Genomic DNA, 18,577 nt, shown 5'->3' on the forward strand with positions numbered 1-18,577 from the left:
TTAAAAATACCCAACTGCACGAGGGCTCACTCCTAGAGATTTTGCTACAATCGGTGCGAAGGGGAAGGACTTGGTATTAGCCTTTTTAAAGCCCCTAGCCTGTTCTTACGAGAGATTCCAGACCTCCAGGGTAGGCTGGACCGGGTCGGGGCGGGGCCTGGAAGTCACGTGGCCTAGTCAACGCCCTCTGCGGCAGTTGATTGGCTCCGGCCAGGAGCGGGGATTGCGAGAGACATGAGCGCCCCGCCCCCTTACTCGTACACTCCCCCCACCCCCGCCCCACCCCTTACCCCCTATCAGAGAGTTGCGAAGCCTCCGCCGTTCCTAGAAGGTACTCGGGTGGGGATGCTCTGCTCGGCGTGCGCCAGTGATACGGCCGACAGGCACAGGGACCTTCCGCGTCGCGCCCTCAGGTGCGAGTTAGCTGAGAGGCTCGGACCTGATTCCGGGTCCGGCCCAGCACCTCGAGAGGGGAGCCCAGCCCCCATGGCAGCCGCAGGTGCATCCTGAGGACTTCCTGGAGGAGGCGACGCGGCTGGAGTCGGAGGCAGCGAGGTTTGGGGAGAAAGGAGCTAGTGTGATGGGAGGATTGGGGGCCGCGGGGAAGCCCCGGTGGCCCCGCCATAGAAGGTGTGAGGGCTGGAGAGACACCCCCCTTACCCCACGTGCCCTCCCCCCCATCCCACCCCGATCTTCAGGGCACTTACTGAGCGTCTTCCTGAAGACGTCAATCTCTGAGTATTGAGTATGTTAGGTCTTCATTAGGGAAGAGAGAGTCCGACAAATGAATGGCTGGTTAATACTGTTGTTTGCTTTGGTATTGTTATAGATTAACAAATTGGATTATGGCTTCTGACTTCCACATGCACAATGCTCACAGAAGATAATCTAGTTTAGATAATGAAAGGGTCGAGGTCCCTTCCCCTGATCAGGACCGTCTGTGGGGTGCCTCCTTGCTTAAGAGGCAGGAGCGCTTAGGAACACTGTTTTTAGGGAACGTGAACGGTGTGTGAGGGACTTTCTTAAAGATGTACTTACATAAAGCAAGGTTCGCTGGTAGCCAGAGAAGCACCATTAAAAAATGAAGATCCTCCGTATCCCATCATTTGTGTACTCCTTGAGAGAAACAACACCGAATTTACTATATTAAAAAAGAAGCAAAGTGGAGGCCACAGTTTGGGTATGTCCCCTGGCCAACCACCCATAGCTGCGGAACCAAAACTTAAAAACTGTCCTAGTTTCCCCAAAATGCTGGCTCTGTCCTTAAAGGAAACAAGCTTTCTTCATGTCAGGGTGACCTTGCAGCTTCCTAGCCAATCAGCTACAAACAAGTAAATTTGTCCGGTGCTACTCTTCTAAAAGGGATGTCAGTTTCTAGTAACCAGTCCCAATAGAAAACAGTGTACTTCCTCATTCATGTGCATGGGAGGAAAATAATTTTCTCTCTACCCTTCTGAGTACTTAATTGAGACCCCCGCAATAAAAGATGAAAACAAACAAGTTTCTTAACATGTATACCTCATGTAAACATGGGAGATACCCAAGCAAAAATGACTAACCCCTGAGATGGCTTAGAATTCAGGCCTAAATACTATCTTCATAGGGAAAGCGGAGGGAGGTTCTATTCCTGGAAGAGGCTGAAACGGCAGTTAGGTTAAGTATTAAGTGTTGGTTTGCTGACCCGGGGCTTAGCATGAGTGAGTCCACATAGCTTTCAGGATCTTAGTTCCCCGACCAGGGATGGAACCCAGGCCCCGGCAGTGAAAGCCCCGAGTCCTAACCACTGGACTGCCAGGAAGTTCCCCTGTTGCTTCTTTTTTAAACAGCCGTTTTTTAAGTACCACAGCTCAGCATTCTAAAGTGGTATATTTTGGGGTGGCTTATTCTGCCACCCCTTCACTGGCTTTATAAACTGAGCGGTAACTGCTGAGAGCCCAAGACTTTCAATTTTGAAGTCTCCTTGTTCACAGTTTGGGTTTTGCTCCATAAAATGTTCGTATCAAGTAAAGTCTTCTGAATTTTCTTTTCACCACAATTAGCTCTTTGTATATCATATGTAGCCTAAAATCTCTAACTGCCCTAAAATCATTTTTACACTATCTGAGCTGATTCTGTGTGATGTAGAAATACGTGAAGACCACCCAAAAGAGAACAAGCAAAGGCTCTTCATTCGCTTCATGGCCAAGGGAATTGGCCACCATCACGTGTGTTTGGCAGAGACTCAAAGGCAAGCAGGGGAAGTTTTATAGTGGAAAAGAGGGAAGACTCAAATACGCTGAGTTTGGAGGTGATTGGCTTGGAAAAGCTGGAGGCAGGTTAAATAAAAGAAGCGGAACATCCTATGTGATTGGGTGCGGGAGCATATTTGGCTTTTCCTGTCGGCCCTAGATGGAGGATGGGGGTACATATTAGAGATAAGCTGGCACTTGTAGAGCAAGTCCTGACGTAGGGCCTATTGCTGCATTGCTTGTGGTTTGGGTTCCAGGCAGGTTGCTGCAGGTTGCAGGTCAGAGTTCTGTTTTTTCCTATAGTCTGGTCCCTAGGTGTATTGAGTCTCTCAACGAGGTGCTGCAGAATATACTCTAGGGGGGAGGTGAGGGCAGAGCCACAGGTTTCCTTGGATAAAGATTGGAAATTGATTTAGCTTCAGAAATTCCTAACAAGAGTATTCTAGCAGTTGCTTTCATTTTATCACATATTCCAACACCAAACACAGTGACTTTGTGCTAGCTGAGGTTTGTTGGCCCCATTGGAATTCCCTGTCCCAGGGCTGCCTGGTGAGAGAGCTTCAAATCAGGGCTGGCCTTACGTGTTCTCTTTTTCTCTCCTTCAGCTTAGCCTGATGGCCGGGATCCTCCACCAGCTCAGAGACCAGGCCATGGAAGCCGTGTTCCTGCCAGTCCTGTGGAAGGTGAGCAGGGCTCCTCCTCCCCTTCCTTGGTGTAGTCTCAGCGCCGGGCGATGGCTTTCACATGGCTTTAACTCCTGTTCAGGTCGAGCCATCTTTATCAGCTGAGGGTTTTTCCTTCTTGGAAGGTAGGATGTAAAGAGCTTGAACTTTGGGGCCAGATGGGTTCAAATCCAGACTCTGTTTTAGATGTGTTACCTGATCTCTCATGGTTTCCTTAGCTGGAAAATGGGCTAATGAGAGTAGCTGTCGCAGAGTTGTGAGGATTCAATGAAACGGGGCACGTGGAGTATCGATCGGCAGGGTATCTAGTGACATGTGGAGCGCTCTGTAAGTTTGAGCTGTTGTCACCACAGTTGCTCCTTGTTTCTGTCAGTGATCATTATTGTGTACCTACTGTATACCAGATAGTACTGCCTTTGAGCTGGGAGAGAAGCTCTCACCTAAGGCGCTTACAAGCCATTTGGAGAGGGAGCTATGGAAACAAACTCCTGCAACACAGGATAAATTCTGATCTGTTGGCCTCAAAGGGTACACTGGAAGCTTAGTTACTGAACTCATAACATGATGGAGGGTGATTGTGAGAAGCTGAGTAGAAAAGTGAGGAACCATCGCGACATTTGGAAAGAACAGTCTTGGACGGGAGGGAGGCAAGAGGGAGTTCGAGGGGCAGCGGTTTGACCCGTTGGGTCAGCGTGTCCGCATTTGCTGAGGGATCGCAGAGCTCTGTCTGCCTTTCTGGTGGCATCTCCCACCTTCCCTGACGGCCAGAGGACCCGCCCGCAGGGATGTGGACTCCCTTCTGTCCCCCGGCCTGTGTGCATCCTGTTCTCTGTGTCCGCAGGCAGACCCACCTCTGCATCTGCTGAGACTCAGCTCAAAAATCCCCTCTGTGAAATCTGAGGTCCCGCATTAACCCCATTACTCTCCCTTGTGTCCCCACATGGGCGGAGGGCTGGGCTGGGCTCAGGAGGACAGCTGCAGAAGAGCCAGAGGGCAGGTGTGGGGTGACTGGAGGTGAGTGTGTAGGGTTTTCTTTACAGAAAAGGCCCAGTAAGGGAAGGAGAGAGGGCGGAAGCGAGAGGGAGCAAGGCACCCGGAGCATCGTTGTAAAGGCAGGAGAGGCGGCGACATCCTTGCGGGCTACGGGCAGGAATGATAGTCTGGGAAGGAACGCGGCTGTGTTGCTCTGCTTCATGACGCCTCACTTCTGACCGTTCTGACGCCAGCTGGGTGCCCGCAATTTAACTCATTCTGACATTGTCCCCCTGGAGTTAGCATCGGACCCACAGGGTAAGGGCCCAGTCCCCGCAGGACCGCCCCCCGCCCCGACCTCAGACGCCAATCACAAGTGCGGGCTGTCACCTGTGCTTCTGACCCACCGGCTCTAAATTGGGGTTCCCACGACCCACTCCGCGGGTGCCATTGATCTGGTAGAGTGGCTCCCGGAACTCTGAAAACGGTTTACTTAGCAGATCCCTGGTTCATGTAAAAGGCTACAACTCAGGATCAGCCCGATGGAAGAGAGGCACAGGGCAGGGGGAGTGGGGGAGGGGTGCAGGGCTTTCCTCTCCAGGCAGACACCCCCCAGCACCTCCGTTTCTGCGTTTTTATGGGGGTTCATTACGTAGGCGTGATGGGTCGAGTCACTGACCTTGGGTGACTGGCTGAACCCCAGCCTCTCCCCGCCCCTCAGGTGCTGGGGGTGAAGGTTCTCACCCTCTCATCACATGCTTGTTCCCCTGACATCCAGCCCCATCCTTAGGAGTTTTCCGCATTAACATGAACTCAGGTGTGGTGGAGGGATTTGTTATGAGTAAGAAGACGTTCCTCTCACCTGTATGGCCCTGGAGCTATTTCAGAAACCGAGGACAAAAGCCCAAATATTAAAAGATGCTCCTCTGTTCTTATCCCTTAGGAAAATCCAAGGGTTTTTAGGAACTCTGTGCCAGAAGTAGGGAGGAAGACCAAATATATATTTCTTACTTAAATCACAGTATCACAAGGGCGAAAAGGGCAAAGACAGAAGAGTAGTGGTCATTGGATTAAGACCCTGGAGGAGACAGGAGAGAATGGAATCGGGCCGAGGAGGAGGGGTCACCAGGAGGGAGAGGAGAGGAGGGGTGAGGCCCGATGCAGGGAATGTCTGGGAGCCGGTGGGGAGGCGGGAGGAGGTGAGGGCCATGTGCCCCGGGGGCTGTTTTCTGGGATGTGACTGGCAGTGCCTCCTGAGAGGAGGGGGTGGGGTGAGCCCCTGTCCTCACAGCCCCCATCGGCCCCCGTGGACCCCCGGATCGTCACCGTGTTGACTTCTCCCGCTTCCCCACTGGACCCTTCACTCCCTGAAGCGGGGCTGGGGCTCCGTGGGTCGCACAGGCTGTGCACTTAGCAGCTCTGGGGGCCCCGTGGTCACAGCTGCCATGTGAAGTGTCCCCTAGAGTCGAGCAGTGCGCAGCCCGAGGAGCTGGTCCTGTGGGCCCAGCAGGAGCTGTCACCTCTGTGCGTTCACTGTCACTGGCGTGTGGCGCGGAGGCCGGCGACTTCTTGGTGCTCAGTAAATGTTTCCTGAAGGAACGGGAGTGATAAAGGGGGAGAAGACCACTGGTGAGGACCATGAGGGCGAGAACTGTGGGGCCACACGAAGGGCCCAGCTAGAAAGCCCCACGCACAGAGATAACTCTGGGGGTTTGAACCGTTGTATCCCAGCACCTGGGAGCCTCCACGCGGGTGCAGAGAAGGCAGCGGGCGGGTGGGGCAGGTGAGGGCGTCTGCAGGCAGCTCTGGGGACGGAGGATGTTGGGGATCGGGGGAGGGGGCTTGAGACCCTAACCCTGGAGCCAGGTGTGGGCAGGAGGAAAGAAAGGCCTGTCGTTTGGGAGACTCAGGGTCTGTCTGCAGAGGGGAGCGGGGTGAAGCATCTCGGGTGGGGCTGGTATTCCTATTGCTGAAGCCCTTCCGCACGAACACCCCCGAACCACAGCGAGTGTGGGGGGCAGACGCCAGGCCTCTCGGCCCCCAGGCGCTGGGTACACAGTTGCAGATGGAAACTTCTTCCGTGGGCACGGTGCTCAGCGGTCTGCGTTTGGCCCCGTGGAGACACTCTCCACCGTTCCCCACTTTGTCTGCGCCCTGGGAGGCTGGCCTTTATCTTCTCCATCCACGGGCTCCCTTGCTTTTGCTTCGGGTTGGCTTCTGACAGGGGGATTGGGTGGGGCCCAGAGGCCTGGAGGGGATCGCTGCTGGGGGCTTATCCCTCAGTCCTTCCCCGCTGGGCTGCCCCCCGGCTCCGGTCTTGCTTCTCCAGCAACTTTCTGGATCCCAGTGTCCCCTCCCGTCCTCCCCCTTCACACCTAGTGGGTAGCGGTGCCCACGACAGCCAGCCCGCGAGCTCCAGCCCGCCTGGTTGGTTCCCATTAGCCTGTCCATCCCTGTGCGAATGGCCCGCACGCTGCCCCATCCTCAGTGACCTCATGGGAGTGAGCCATCTCTTTCCTGAGAGGTCCGGGCAGAAGAAATACAGGATGTGGAAGGTAGGGTTGTACAGAGCAGGGTCGGCCAACTCACCTGGAGCCGGGAGTAGTTTTATTGGGTCACAGCCACACCCATTTGCTCTCCTGTTGTCTGTGCTGCGTCTGTGCTACCAGAGCAGAGCTGAGTGACTGCAGCAGAGACCAAACGGCCAGAGAAGCCTCCAGTGTTGACCATCTGTAATAATAATACTGTAGCTCACGAAGTTATTGTAAGAATCGCAGCTGCAGTTAGTCGCTGTGTTTCCAGGGGTTGCTGGCCTTTGAGGACGTGGCTGTGTACTTCACCAGGGAAGAGTGGGACGCACTGGACTGGCCTCAGAAGGCCCTCTACAGAGACGTGATGCTGGACAACTACAGAAACGTGCTCTCCTTGGGTAACGAGTCGGCTTAACATTTCACTTTGTGTCTGCACATCTCCTCAGTCTCTTATCTGCAATTCCAGAAGCAGAAAAAGCTCTGAAAACCAGTCGTTTTTTCATAACTCATTTGGCTGTAAGACCCAACCTGAAGTCATCAGGTGGTTAAATCTGATTTTTATCATACAGGAAGCTATTTATCATCTGCTATTTATCATCCTTTTTCTCATTTGGTCTTTTTATATATATATATGGCATCAGAAACATCAGTGTGTTTGATTAAGGTTTCAGCTCCAACCCCTGTTGCGGGTGGTGCATAAGAGAAAATATACCCACCAAGGCATCTTTCCGAAATCTGGAAAAATTCTGAGTCATGAAACACATCTGGCCTCAAAGTTTTCAAATGAGGGATTGTGGACAATAAATAGTTTCCTTTTGTTTTAGAGTTCAGAGACGATTAGCCCATTCCCCGCCCCGACCCGAATCCTCCACACCTGTTAAGACCCCTAGGAGCTGAAAAGACTGGCCGCTGCAGATTCCAAGTCTAGCATCTTGCTCCCTTGAAGAGTCTTTTTCTTCCTTCTGTCTGAAAATGGTTTCCCTCCTTGTTTACAACATCACTGGGTGCCCAGGAAATGATTCTTCACTGACTTCACTTCTGAACCTTCACAGCTTCCATCTTCCCAGGAGCCTGCCTTTGTCTTACTGCGATGCAGAGTCTCCCTAGGGTAGGAGGTTCCTGGATGAATTTTTCTTTCTGGGGAGTGTTGGCTCTCATGCTGACACTCTTGGCACAGAGTCTTGACCACCTCTTGTGAGACTGTCCACCCACCACTGGATGTTTTACTGTTTATTTTTGTTTTAAAAGCATTACAAGAGCATACTTGAATATATGGAAGATAGAGGAAAGCATAAAGGGAAAGGGAAAACATTCAGGGCTAACACTGTTAATATTTTGGAATATTTCCTTCCTGTTTTTTTTTTCCTGTGAAAAAGCTAGCTGAGCATAGTCTATGTATAATTCTGTAATCCCTTTGAAACTTAACATTATAGTATCAGCATTTTCCCTATGTTATTAAAAACCCTCATAAAGCAGAAAATTAAAATCATCTGCATGCCCACTGCCCAGCATTAACCCTGTTAACATTTTGGTTACTTTTATGGATGTATACACACAGTCCTATTTATGACGGTTCAGCTTAAGATTTTTTCAACTTTACAATGGTGTGAAGGCAATACGCATTCAGTGGCAAGTGCACTTCGAATTTTTATCTTTTCCTCGGGTAGCGATATGCAGGACCGTTCTCTCTGGTGATGCTGGGCTCAGAGCCGCAGCTCCCAGACAGCTATGTGATCATGTCATCACGAGGGCAGCCAACCAGTACACTTAAAACCACTCTGTTTCTCACTTTCAGTACAGTATTCAGTAAGTTACAACAGATTTTCACCACTTTACTATAAAGTAGGTTTTGTGTTAGATGATCTTGCCCAACTGTGGCGTAATGTAAGTGTTCTTTGCGTGTTTAACGTCGGTGAGGCTAAGCTATGATGTTCGGGAGGTTAAGTGTAATAAATGCATTTCTGACTTAGGATATTTTCAGTTTAGATTGGGTTTATCCAGAAGTTACCCTTTTGTAAGTAGAGGAAGATCTGTACACACACACACACGCACGCAGACACACACACGTAGTTTTTAAAAACAAAATTTGGATCATAATTTACATGAGTTTTGTATTCTGCTTTAAAATATCTAGGGAGCATTTTCCTATTTTAAGAAACATTCTTTGAAAAATGTATCAGATGCACTGGGGGGAAAAAGAAATATTCTTTTTTTTTTTTTTAATATGAAACTTCAGGTTTTTTTTTTTTAATGTATTTTATTTCTTTCTTTATTTTGGCTGTATTGGGTCTTCGTTGCTGCGCGCGGGCTTTCTTTAGGTGTGGCTCGCGGGCTCTAGAACACAGGCTCAGTAGTTGTGGCACACGGGCTTAGTTGCTCCGCGGCATGTGGGACCTTCCCGGACCGGGGCTCGAACCTGTGTCCCCTGCATTGGCAGGCAGATTCTTAACCACTGCGCCACCAGGGAAGCCCAAAAGAAATTTTCTTTGAACACATGGATTTTCAGTGTCTGCCTAATACTTCTGCCTTCGTTGTATTCATGTGCTACACTTTAACCATTCCCCTACTGACATTTAGTTCATTTTGAGTTTGCACTGTTTGTTAGAACTCTGCTGAACATCTCTGGTACGTTAACCTTTGTCCTAATTCTCCTTAGGCTATATTTCTAAGAGTGAAATTACCACGTCCCAGAGTGTGAATATTGATCAGGCTTTCAGTAAAGACTGTGCCAGGTCCCCTCCGCACCAGCCCTCTCCATTACCGTCCTGACCTCTGCCTGTCGCTGTCCCCCCACCGCGCAGACCCCACGGGGTGAAACGAGCTCTGGGGCACCTCCTGCTGCTCACTAACCAGCACGTCCCGTTTGCTTCCCCACGAGTAGGACTTCAGTTTCCCAAACCTGAGGTGATCCGTCAGCTGGAGCAGTGCGAAGAGCCGTGGATCCTGGGTCTCCCGCGAGCTGGGACTAGGAAGGCTTCCGGTAGTGCTCGCCCAGGTGGGTGAGGAGAAGACCCGGCCCTGTGGGGGTCTCGCAGAGGGAGGGACCCCCATTCACCAGGCCCCTCCTGTGCCGATACCGAGCCGGGTGTCTGGCGTCTCTCCTGCTCATTATCCCTTCTGCCGCCTGCAGGTGTGGGTATGATCATCAGCCCCATTCCCAGGTGAAGAAACTAAGGGACTGCGGTGTCTGTCACACGGCTAGTAGGTTGAGAGTTGGGATTTGACATCAAGTCTGCAAAGCTCATCCTCTTTCTACTGCAGTTAAAGTGCTTCTCTGAGGCAGCCGGCCTGGTGTTTTCTGACAGCTCTTGTGCCATCCTAGATACTTTTTTCTACCCTCATCACTTACCCTTCCTCTATACTTGCTCTTGTTCCCTTGCTCTCATTTTGTTTTCCAAATTCTCTCGGTGTTTACTGACGTTCCTTTTTCCTACGTACTATGTCCTGATTGCTGCTTCTACCCGTTTTCACATCCCTCCCTCCATGGTTTCACAGCCTCAGCACCGTTGACGTTTTAGGCTGTTTAACTCTTTGCGGTGAGGGCTGTCCTGGGCCTCGTAGGATGTTTGGCAGCATCCTTGGCCTCCACCCACTAGGTTCCAGCAACACCATCCCTGGTTGAAAAACCACTGCTCTAGTCCATTGGTTTTGTACTTATTTCTCTCTGGTTTCCTTTCTATTCTATCTTACACACTTTCTCCATTTTTAAGAAGTTGTTTCTCCCAGAATTATTAAAAACATGCTTATCTAGAAAGTACAAGATGCTACCTCTCTCCTAGTTATGTGACACTGCTGGGTACTGAGAGTAAGTTGTTATCCCACTAATGGTGATGGATTTATTCAATTCTCACATTCTCTGACATACACTCTTGTGCACATTTTAGCTGGTTAGCTGATGTCAAGAGCTCTTTCTCATATGAAAGCTGTGGGTCCTATGGAAGGAAATCAGAATACTGGTCTCTGTAGTATGATGATGTAACTAGGTGAGCACTTCTTAGCCTCGTTTGAGCCTCTCGTATCACAAACTTCCTGGCTTCTTTCCTTTTTTTTCCTTCTATGGCGGTCAGGTCATTTATATACTTTCTTTTTTTTTGGCTAGGTCCTGAAGCCAGATTCAAGATGAAAGAGCTAACTCCAAAGCAGAACATTTCTAAAGATATAGAGTCATGTAAGATGTCACTGGTAAAGCAGAAAATGGCCAGGAAACCCTTAGAAAAGTTACTTGAATGTAACGAATTTGTGGACATTTACCAACTTTCACTCCCTACTATTGGTGATGAATGCTGTAAGGACTTCCTTCAAAACCTTAACCTTATTCAAGATCGGAAAGCTCAGGCAAGGACAAAGCAGGGCAAATATGATGAGTATGGAAAACCCTTCCATCAGAGATCACTGCTTTTGAGGCATAAGCGAATTCTTACAAATGCAAAATCTTATGAATGCAGCGAATGTGGAAGAGCCTTCCAGCGTCAGGCAAATTTTGTTCGACATCAAAGAATTCACAGTTCAGAGGATCCCTTTGAGTGCGACATATGTGGGCAGGCCTTCAAACAGAAGTCTGCTCTGATTGTCCACAAACAGTGTCACTCACAAAAAAAGCCATATAAATGTCATGACTGTGGAAAGTGTTTCCGTCAGATGGCATATCTTGTTGAACACAGGAGGATCCATACCAAAGAAAAACCTTATAAATGTAGCGAATGTGAAAGAACATTTAGTCAGAATTCAACCCTTATTCGACATCAGTTAATCCACAGTGGAGAGAAACCCCATAAATGCATTGAATGTGGAAAAGCCTTTGGCCGGCATTCAACCCTTATGAGCCATCGACAAATTCACAATAAACAGAACACTCATAAATGCAGTGAATGTGGTGAATCCTTTGGTCGGAATGTAGATCTCATTCAGCATCTAAGAATCCATACCAAGGAGGAATTCTTTGAATGTAGAGAATGTGGGAAAACTTTTAGTTTTAAGGCAAATCTTCATCGACATGAGGTCATTCATACTGGAGAGAGACCCTACAGATGTGACAAATGTGGAAAATCTTTCAGTTGGCGCACAAGCTTTATTAAGCATCAGGGTACTCACAGAGAGCAGATACCTATGTGACAGTAACCAGAAAAGCTACCATTTAAAGACCAGAACTTAACCACTCTTGCAAGTATGTGTAACTCAATTGTTTTATGAAAATTAATAAACAGGAACTGAAATGGTTTTTCTGTGGGGACCCTCTCTTCGTAGCTAACCTTCTTGCTACAGTCAAGAATTACTTAATAGAGGACTTCCCTGGTGGTCCAGTGGTTAGGACTCTGCACTTTCAATGCAGGGGGCATGGGTTCGGTCCCTGGTCAGGGAACTAAGATCCCACATGCCATGCAGCACAGCCAAAAAACAAAACAATAAAACTGGATTTAAATCAAAAAAAAAAAAAGAATTACTTAATAGAAATGTCATAGGCTGTCGTGTCCAGTCTCCCTGGGTCCCCTTTACCTTCATTTCCCCGAGTTAAGTCAAGGCAGATGGAAGGCACTGAAGTTTTACTCTGTGGTCCCCCAGGCTGGAGACCGTTTTCTGGATCGTGAACGATTTAAGAATGCCTTTCTTGGTTTCATACTGAAAAATCACCTGAGATTGTATAGACGTTTTAAAAATAAAGTAAGGGCTACCACTAGTACTACTGAGATATTAAGAATTACCGAAATTTACCCAGAAACTAAAATTAGTGTGCTACTGGGTTCTACTGAGAGTTCGAAGTCAGTGTTCAGAGCAGATGCTTGTTAGTGCCCCGCCCGCCCCCACCGCACCGGCCTTGCTCCTGCCGTGTGCTCATCCCACTTGCACTATTTGTGTCTCTTGGGCTGCGGGCTTTTTCGAAAACCACGAAAGACCACCACTCTGGGGGCAGCCCTCAACTACGCTTGATGGGATTCTGATGAATACCAGATCTCCCTCTCCCCTAGGGTGGAACATCTGTGAAGCATGTGTTTCACACTGTTTTCAGAGTCTTTCCATGGGATGATGCACATTCCCTCTCCGTGGTAGCTGCTTTATTAGCTGTCTTCCCTTCTCTGTGTCCCTTCTAACTCCCCTACCAGTATTTCAACACCTCTTCTCCCCACGAGTAAATTGCTGCTGTTAGACCCTCTCATGTTAATCAAATCCCTTGATTTTATTATTTTCTGGTCCTTACCAGTTCCATGATTTCTTACGCAGCACATAAAAACAAAGTTCTATTGGGAATGAGAAGAAAGCAAGTGGCACCCCATAAAATGAAGGAACCTTCAGCTTTGCAGGAGAAAAATAATAAGTGTTAGATTATATACTGGGTTCGGTATCAGTACTTTTGTACCAAGCGGCAGGAATTGGCTGGAAGGAAAGGCTGCCAAACTGTATTTCCCCGAACAAAATTAAGAAGTCAAGGCCTGACAAGAGGAAATAAGCCAATGAGAGAGAATTCTTGCTCACAACCACCTCTGGAGTTGGGGACCTGTGAAAGCAGATCCAGGCTTGAGTACACAGTCTGGCTCAGACTACTGAATCTATTTTGTGTAGATGACGTACATGCTTCCAGCTTTTCAGAAAGAGAGGGTACAGCTAAGGATCCAGAGGTAACATGGAAATGCCTACCTTCAGCCACATCTGTCCCAAGGAGGAGAAAAGAGCTGCACTCTTCAGTATGGCGGCCACTAGCCATATGAGCCTATTTAAATTAAAAGTTTGAAAAGTTAAAAACTGTCCTCAAATCAAAAGCCATATTTCAAAAACTGTCCTCAAATCAAAAGCCATATTTCAAGATCAGCACAATGACAGAACATTCCCGTCATCCCAGGTTTACTGGACAGCCCTGCTGCAGACACCCTAAGGACTTCTTATGGAGGCACAAGGGAGCTTGTATTTGGTGCCACTTCCTTCTCTACAACTAAATTAAATGGCCTTCCTTTCCCTTTATAAATGGCCCCTATAAAATGTTTTATTTGCTGAAAATATTTTTTTCAGTAGAATTCCTGGGACACAAAGGAGGGGAGGGGTGGGGCTGGTCTGGAAGCCTTGCTGAACTAATTTGCCTTGGGAGAAAGGGCTCCCCAGCTCAAGAGTGCCGGCGTACAGGGCAGGCTTCCTGCCTTCCCCAGAGGCTGGACGGTCACCAGGCCGGGAGCACAGATCAGCGATGTCATCGTCAGTGTATGGTCATGTTTGTCAATATTTAGCAGTACGGCAGGAGCTCCGAACTAGCCCTCCAGGGAAGGTAATGGAGAAGAAACGCTCAAGTTTTGGCTTTTCTATTTAGCTAATGGGCTGGACCCACTGTCCATGCCTGGCCACACAGGGCAACCATTAGCTCATACTGCAAAGGTCAGAAGAGTCTAGAATACTCCACTGGACTAGAAAAGGTGCACCTTTTTTTGACAAGACCAGTGAAGCTTTTTACACCGTATTTAAATCAAGATGAAAAATAAATAATACAAATGTTATTTCCTTCTTTAGCTAATAATGCTAAACTATAAAAAACAGACTGTTAAAACTCAAATGACTAAAAATAAGATACAAAAATTGTTCAGTTCTTTCATTTTCTCCTCTTTTTACACATTTGGATTACAGTTCATTAAAATGTCACAGAACATGGTCATATGGCTAGTATGCAGCTCACACCTTTGACAACACCTGTGTGGGTCTAGATCTTGTGCAAGTTCACACTCAACTGTAGCTTTTATCAAGGTGGCTTCTCTTTCTGCCAACATTTCTTAGCTGGTAGAAATGAGGAGGGGAAGCATACAGGAAAATACTACATGAAATTCTACATTTTAGAATAAAATAGTAATAGATGACTTCCTGTCAAAATATACATTTTCAGGTAAGTTCTTAGATTTTTTCCCAGTAAATTTATGGTCAGTTATTTGTGTCATTATCACAAATGGATATTTCCCCCACTTGCACTTCCAAGTGCATACTGACAATATAACTGACTCAGTAGTGATGCTGTTAGTCTGAAATAATTTCCAAATTGCAAAAATAATACAGAGACTCCTTTACACCATCTACCCAGATTTACCAAATTTAACATTTTTCCAAGTCTCTCTCTCGAACTAATTTACAGCAGTTTCAATACACTGGATCTATTTATATACAGAAACATAAATCAATCTTAAAATGGCAAATCAAGTTCCAACATGACAGAATACAATATGTTTGCATAAAATTTTAAATCCTGCAACACTACATATATTGTTTATGGATACAAGATCTTGTGGTATAAAATGGGGAAAAGAAGGACACAATTTCAGTATAGTTATTCCTTCCGATGAGGGAAAGGAATGGGAGTCTTTACAGTACATATTATTTTATTTCTTAAAATGATATGAGGGATTTCCCTGGTGGTGCAGTGGATAAGACTCCGCACTCCCAATGCAGGGGGTACGGGTTCGATTCCTGGTCAGGGAACTAGATCCCACATGCATGCCGCAACTAAGAGTTCACATGCCACAACTAAGGAGCCCGTGTGCTGCAACTAAGGAGCTGGCAAGCCGCAACTAAGAAGCCCATGAGCCACAACTAAGGAGCCCACCTGCCACAACTAAGACCCGGTGCAACCAAATAAATAAATAAATAAATATTTTTTTAAAAAAGATATGAAGCAATTATGTTAAGAATTGATTAATCTGGTGCATATGTGAATGTTCTTTAAAATCAATCTCTATTGTCTATACTTGTCTGTATGTTAGCAATATTTTACAGTAAACTTGTCCATGTTTATTGTGAAATAATACCATAATTCAAAAGTATCTGAGGATATATGACAGTAAATGATAATAAAAAGAACACCTATGCATCCTCATACTAGGTAAGAAATAGATCATTTTCAGAATCACAGAAGCCTCTTATATTCTGTCCAATCTCCTCTCCCTCCCTCTTCACCAAAGGTTAACAAATACTCTGAGTTTTATGTTAATCATTCCCTTGTATTATGTAGACGTACCACCTATCTATTTATGCCTGGATGATGTATTACTTCGTTCTGCTTTTTCAGAACTTTACATACATGGAGTCATACTCTTATTCTTTCACTGCACATGTGTTTCGAGAATCATGCATCTTTCCGTGTAGCTGTGGTTCAACCACATTCACTGACAATAAGTATCCCACTGCAGGAATACAGCACAATTTAGGAATCTATTCTTTTGTTGATGGGTTTTCAGGATGTTTCCAGTTTGGGGCTTTTATAAAACAGCATGTCAACATGCCTCTTGGTTCCCTGTGAAAAGACCTAGAAATAAGATATATACATGTTCAACTTTAAGAAGTATGGCCAGGGACTTCCCTGGCGTTCCAGTGGTTAAGACTCCACGCTTCCAATGCAGGGGGCACAGGTTCGATCCCTGGTTGGGGAACTAAGATCCCACATGCCATGTGGGATGGCCAAAAAAAAAAAAAGAAGTATGGCCAAACTGTTTTCCCTAATAAATGTAACAACTTACACACTCAACAGCAGATGAGAGCTTCCACTATTCTATATCTTTATCGGTACTTGGTACTGACAGATTTTGAAAGATTTGATAATCTTTTGTGAAATTGTATCCAATTGTGGTTTAATTTGCATTTCTCTTATTACTAATGTAGTTGAGCATCTTTTCATCTTCCTGGGCTGTGCTTCCCATTTTGTTTGTCTTTTCCTAATATAGTGTAGTTGAATTTATCAATCTTCTACAGTTAGTAATTTTTGAGTCTTGTTGCAGATTGCTACTAGTTTATCAAAAATTTGTTTGTCTCCTTCCTGGACACACAGCTAGACTACACTTTGCAGCTTGTATTGTTAAATGCAGCTAGGTGACCGAGTTCTAACCAATGGACTATAGTGAAGATGATGTGTGCCACTTCTTGGTTCGGCCCATAAAGCCCTCTCACACGTCCGTGTTCTCTTCTCCCAGTTGACTAGGTTAGAAAATCCCCAAGGAGGTCTCAGAAGCCACGTCTGAAGATGCCAGGGCTGCCATCAGATTGACTGCTCAGAGGAGAGCCTTCCTGTCAGTCATGTATATCTGCCTTACACTGTTACAGGAGTAAAAAGTAAACTTCTAGGGGCTTCCCTGGTGGTCCAGCGGTAAAGAATCCGCCTTCCAACGCAGGGGACGCAGGTTCGAGCCCTGGTTGGGGAACTAAAATCCCACATGCCACGGGGCAACTAAGCCCACGCCACAGCAAAAGAGTCTGATTGCCGCAAACTACAGAGTCCATGAGCCCTGGAGACCTTGCGCCACAGCTAGAGAGAAGCCCGCACTACAACGAAAGATCCCACACGCCTCAACAAAGACCCCACATGCCGCAACTAAGACCCGATGCAGCCCCAAAAATAAAATAGACAAATAAAATAAATAAATATTTTAAAAATTCATTTAAAAAAAACTGCTATTGTGTTTGAGCAGCTAGACCACTGTAGGTCTATTTGTTAGAGCTGTTATCATTAAACTGACTTAATACATGTTTAAGACATTCTTCATTAAATCTGAGATTAGAACAATACCTCCTGCATTTTCTTTTCCAAAAGAACTGAAGAATTTCAACAAAGAACTGGATGGATTATTGGGCTGTAACCAAAAGCTAAGCGATATAGTCTGGCAAGTGGGGCTCGGACAATTAAACATCATTAAAATGGGGGGCCCAATTATGATAAGCCCTTTGCTCACCAAAAAGAATCCAGCGTGGGTTCTGAAGGGGACAGGATGCCAAGACAGATGTTCTAGTCCAATCATTCAAAGTGGCAATGCAATCTCTGCTCACCAAGATGAATGGCCACGGAGGCCCCCAAGCCATGCTGTGATCATCCAATGATCCCACATCCACTGCGACACCTGCTGGGGCAATACCGGTTACCGCAGACTGTTCAGAATCCCGCCAGAAGGTAAGCTTGTGAGAAGCAAGGGCTCACCCGCTCCACCTCGGCTGACTCCACCGCACCTGCCTGGTAGACAGCCCCACCCCGAACCCTCGCTAGGAACCACAGATGCTTGTTACACTGCTGGGGTTACTGCGAGGACACAGAGCCTGCCCCTGCAGTTCCCACCCCAGAGGCCCCAGGAGCTTCCCTTTTACCTCTGTGCCATTGTCCTGGAGACTTTGAAGTTCCAAGCAGGAACTAGGACCTTCCAGAATAGAGCTCAGAAATTTTATAAACAAAGATGAGCTAAGACAATAGATTTAAATGACGTTATAACTCCTCTCCCAGTTCCCATCAGGTCTTCTATCACTTTGTTAACAAAAATCTAGATTTACCATTTTGCAAGGCGCTGTGCTAGGTGCTATGGGAAAATACAGAGAGTGACAAGATAGTTCCCAACTGTTCTGGACTGAATTGTGTGCCCCTCGCAAAATCCATGCACTGGAAGCCCTAACCCCCAGTGTGACTGTATTTGGAGACAGAGCACTTAAGGAGGTGATTAAGGTTAAATAAGGTCATAAGGGTCGGGTCCTCAAGGATAGGACTGGTGTCCTTATAAGAAGAGGAAAGAGACACCAGGAGTGCACAGGCACAGAGGAAAGGCCACAGTGAGAAGTCAGCCGTAGGCAAGCCCAGGAGAGGGCTCAGAGAAACCGACCCTGTGGACACCTCAGAAAACGCTAGTGTCTTGTTTTGTCTCCAATTCCTTTCCTAATCGATCTCATCATTTAGGTTAAGTCAAAGCACAAAGCTGGGCTGGGAGTGGGTGAGGGAAACGTGGGAGAGGGGCATCTCCCACATCCTGCCGGGGGTAGTAACTACGCATCTCTTGTCCCCTACGCTACCCGCAGCCGGAAACTCCGAGTCCCGGAGACGGTGCGGGAACCAAGAACCTGCAGACGATACAACAACCTGTAGAACAAATAGAACGAGTTCCGGAAAGCTTACCGGAAGCGCGTCACGGTCCCGCCCCCCTGGAACTCCACCCCTATTGGTGTTCTCTAGGAATCCGGGAGGGCTCGCTGTCTCGGTGGTTCCTCTATAAATCTAGGGAATTTAACCTCCTCCTCAGTTGAGGAAAAAGACCAAGATTTAGCGGCACGTGCTCGCTAATGCGAAAGAAGTAAGGAATTGATGGGGAATCTAGCTTCCTGGGTGGAAGGTGCAGGTCACAAGTTTTGAGAACTAGCACATGGGTGTCTCCTTCTAATTGTTCCTTCTGCAGGGAAG

The 18,577-nt window shown here is 47.2% G+C and overlaps 1 protein-coding gene and 1 long non-coding RNA gene across 3 annotated transcripts; one reads left to right on the top strand and one right to left on the bottom strand.

Annotated features, from left to right (window-relative positions):
- Positions 1-323: 323 nt before the first annotated feature.
- ZNF789 (zinc finger protein 789) lies at positions 324-11,635 on the top strand. 2 transcript variants are annotated; one of them, XM_061209341.1, is made up of 5 exons: positions 324-413; positions 2,834-2,911; positions 6,686-6,812; positions 9,296-9,409; positions 10,514-11,635. In XM_061209341.1, exons 2-5 carry the CDS (start codon positions 2,843-2,845, stop codon positions 11,524-11,526), a joined length of 1,323 nt encoding a protein of 440 aa, XP_061065324.1. In that variant the 5' UTR covers positions 324-413; positions 2,834-2,842; the 3' UTR covers positions 11,527-11,635. The 2 variants fall into 2 exon arrangements, with proteins under 2 accessions (XP_061065324.1, XP_061065323.1); XM_061209340.1 differs by having other exon boundaries at positions 334-555.
- On the bottom strand, positions 4,875-18,254 carry LOC133103814 (uncharacterized). The gene is made up of 5 exons (XR_009703384.1): positions 17,503-18,254; positions 17,097-17,261; positions 13,045-13,117; positions 6,473-6,868; positions 4,875-5,473 (listed from the first exon to the last, which is right to left on the bottom strand). It is a non-coding gene; the product is annotated as an uncharacterized LOC133103814 (long non-coding RNA).
- Between the last annotated feature and the right edge of the window lie 323 nt (positions 18,255-18,577).

This window comes from Eubalaena glacialis, chromosome 13 (genome assembly GCF_028564815.1).
Source record: "Eubalaena glacialis isolate mEubGla1 chromosome 13, mEubGla1.1.hap2.+ XY, whole genome shotgun sequence".
NCBI lineage: Eukaryota > Metazoa > Chordata > Mammalia > Artiodactyla > Balaenidae > Eubalaena > Eubalaena glacialis.

Excerpts from the sequence above, each read along its gene's own strand:
- ZNF789 (XM_061209341.1), top strand. The coding sequence starts at position 2,843 with ATGGCCGGGATCCTCCACCAGCTCAGAGACCAGGCCATGGAAGCCGTG. Across the intron at positions 6,813-9,295 it reads CAGAAACGTGCTCTCCTTGG|GACTTCAGTTTCCCAAACCT; the intron begins GTAACGAGTCGG and ends CCCCACGAGTAG. Across the intron at positions 9,410-10,513 it reads TTCCGGTAGTGCTCGCCCAG|GTCCTGAAGCCAGATTCAAG; the intron begins GTGGGTGAGGAG and ends TTTTTTGGCTAG.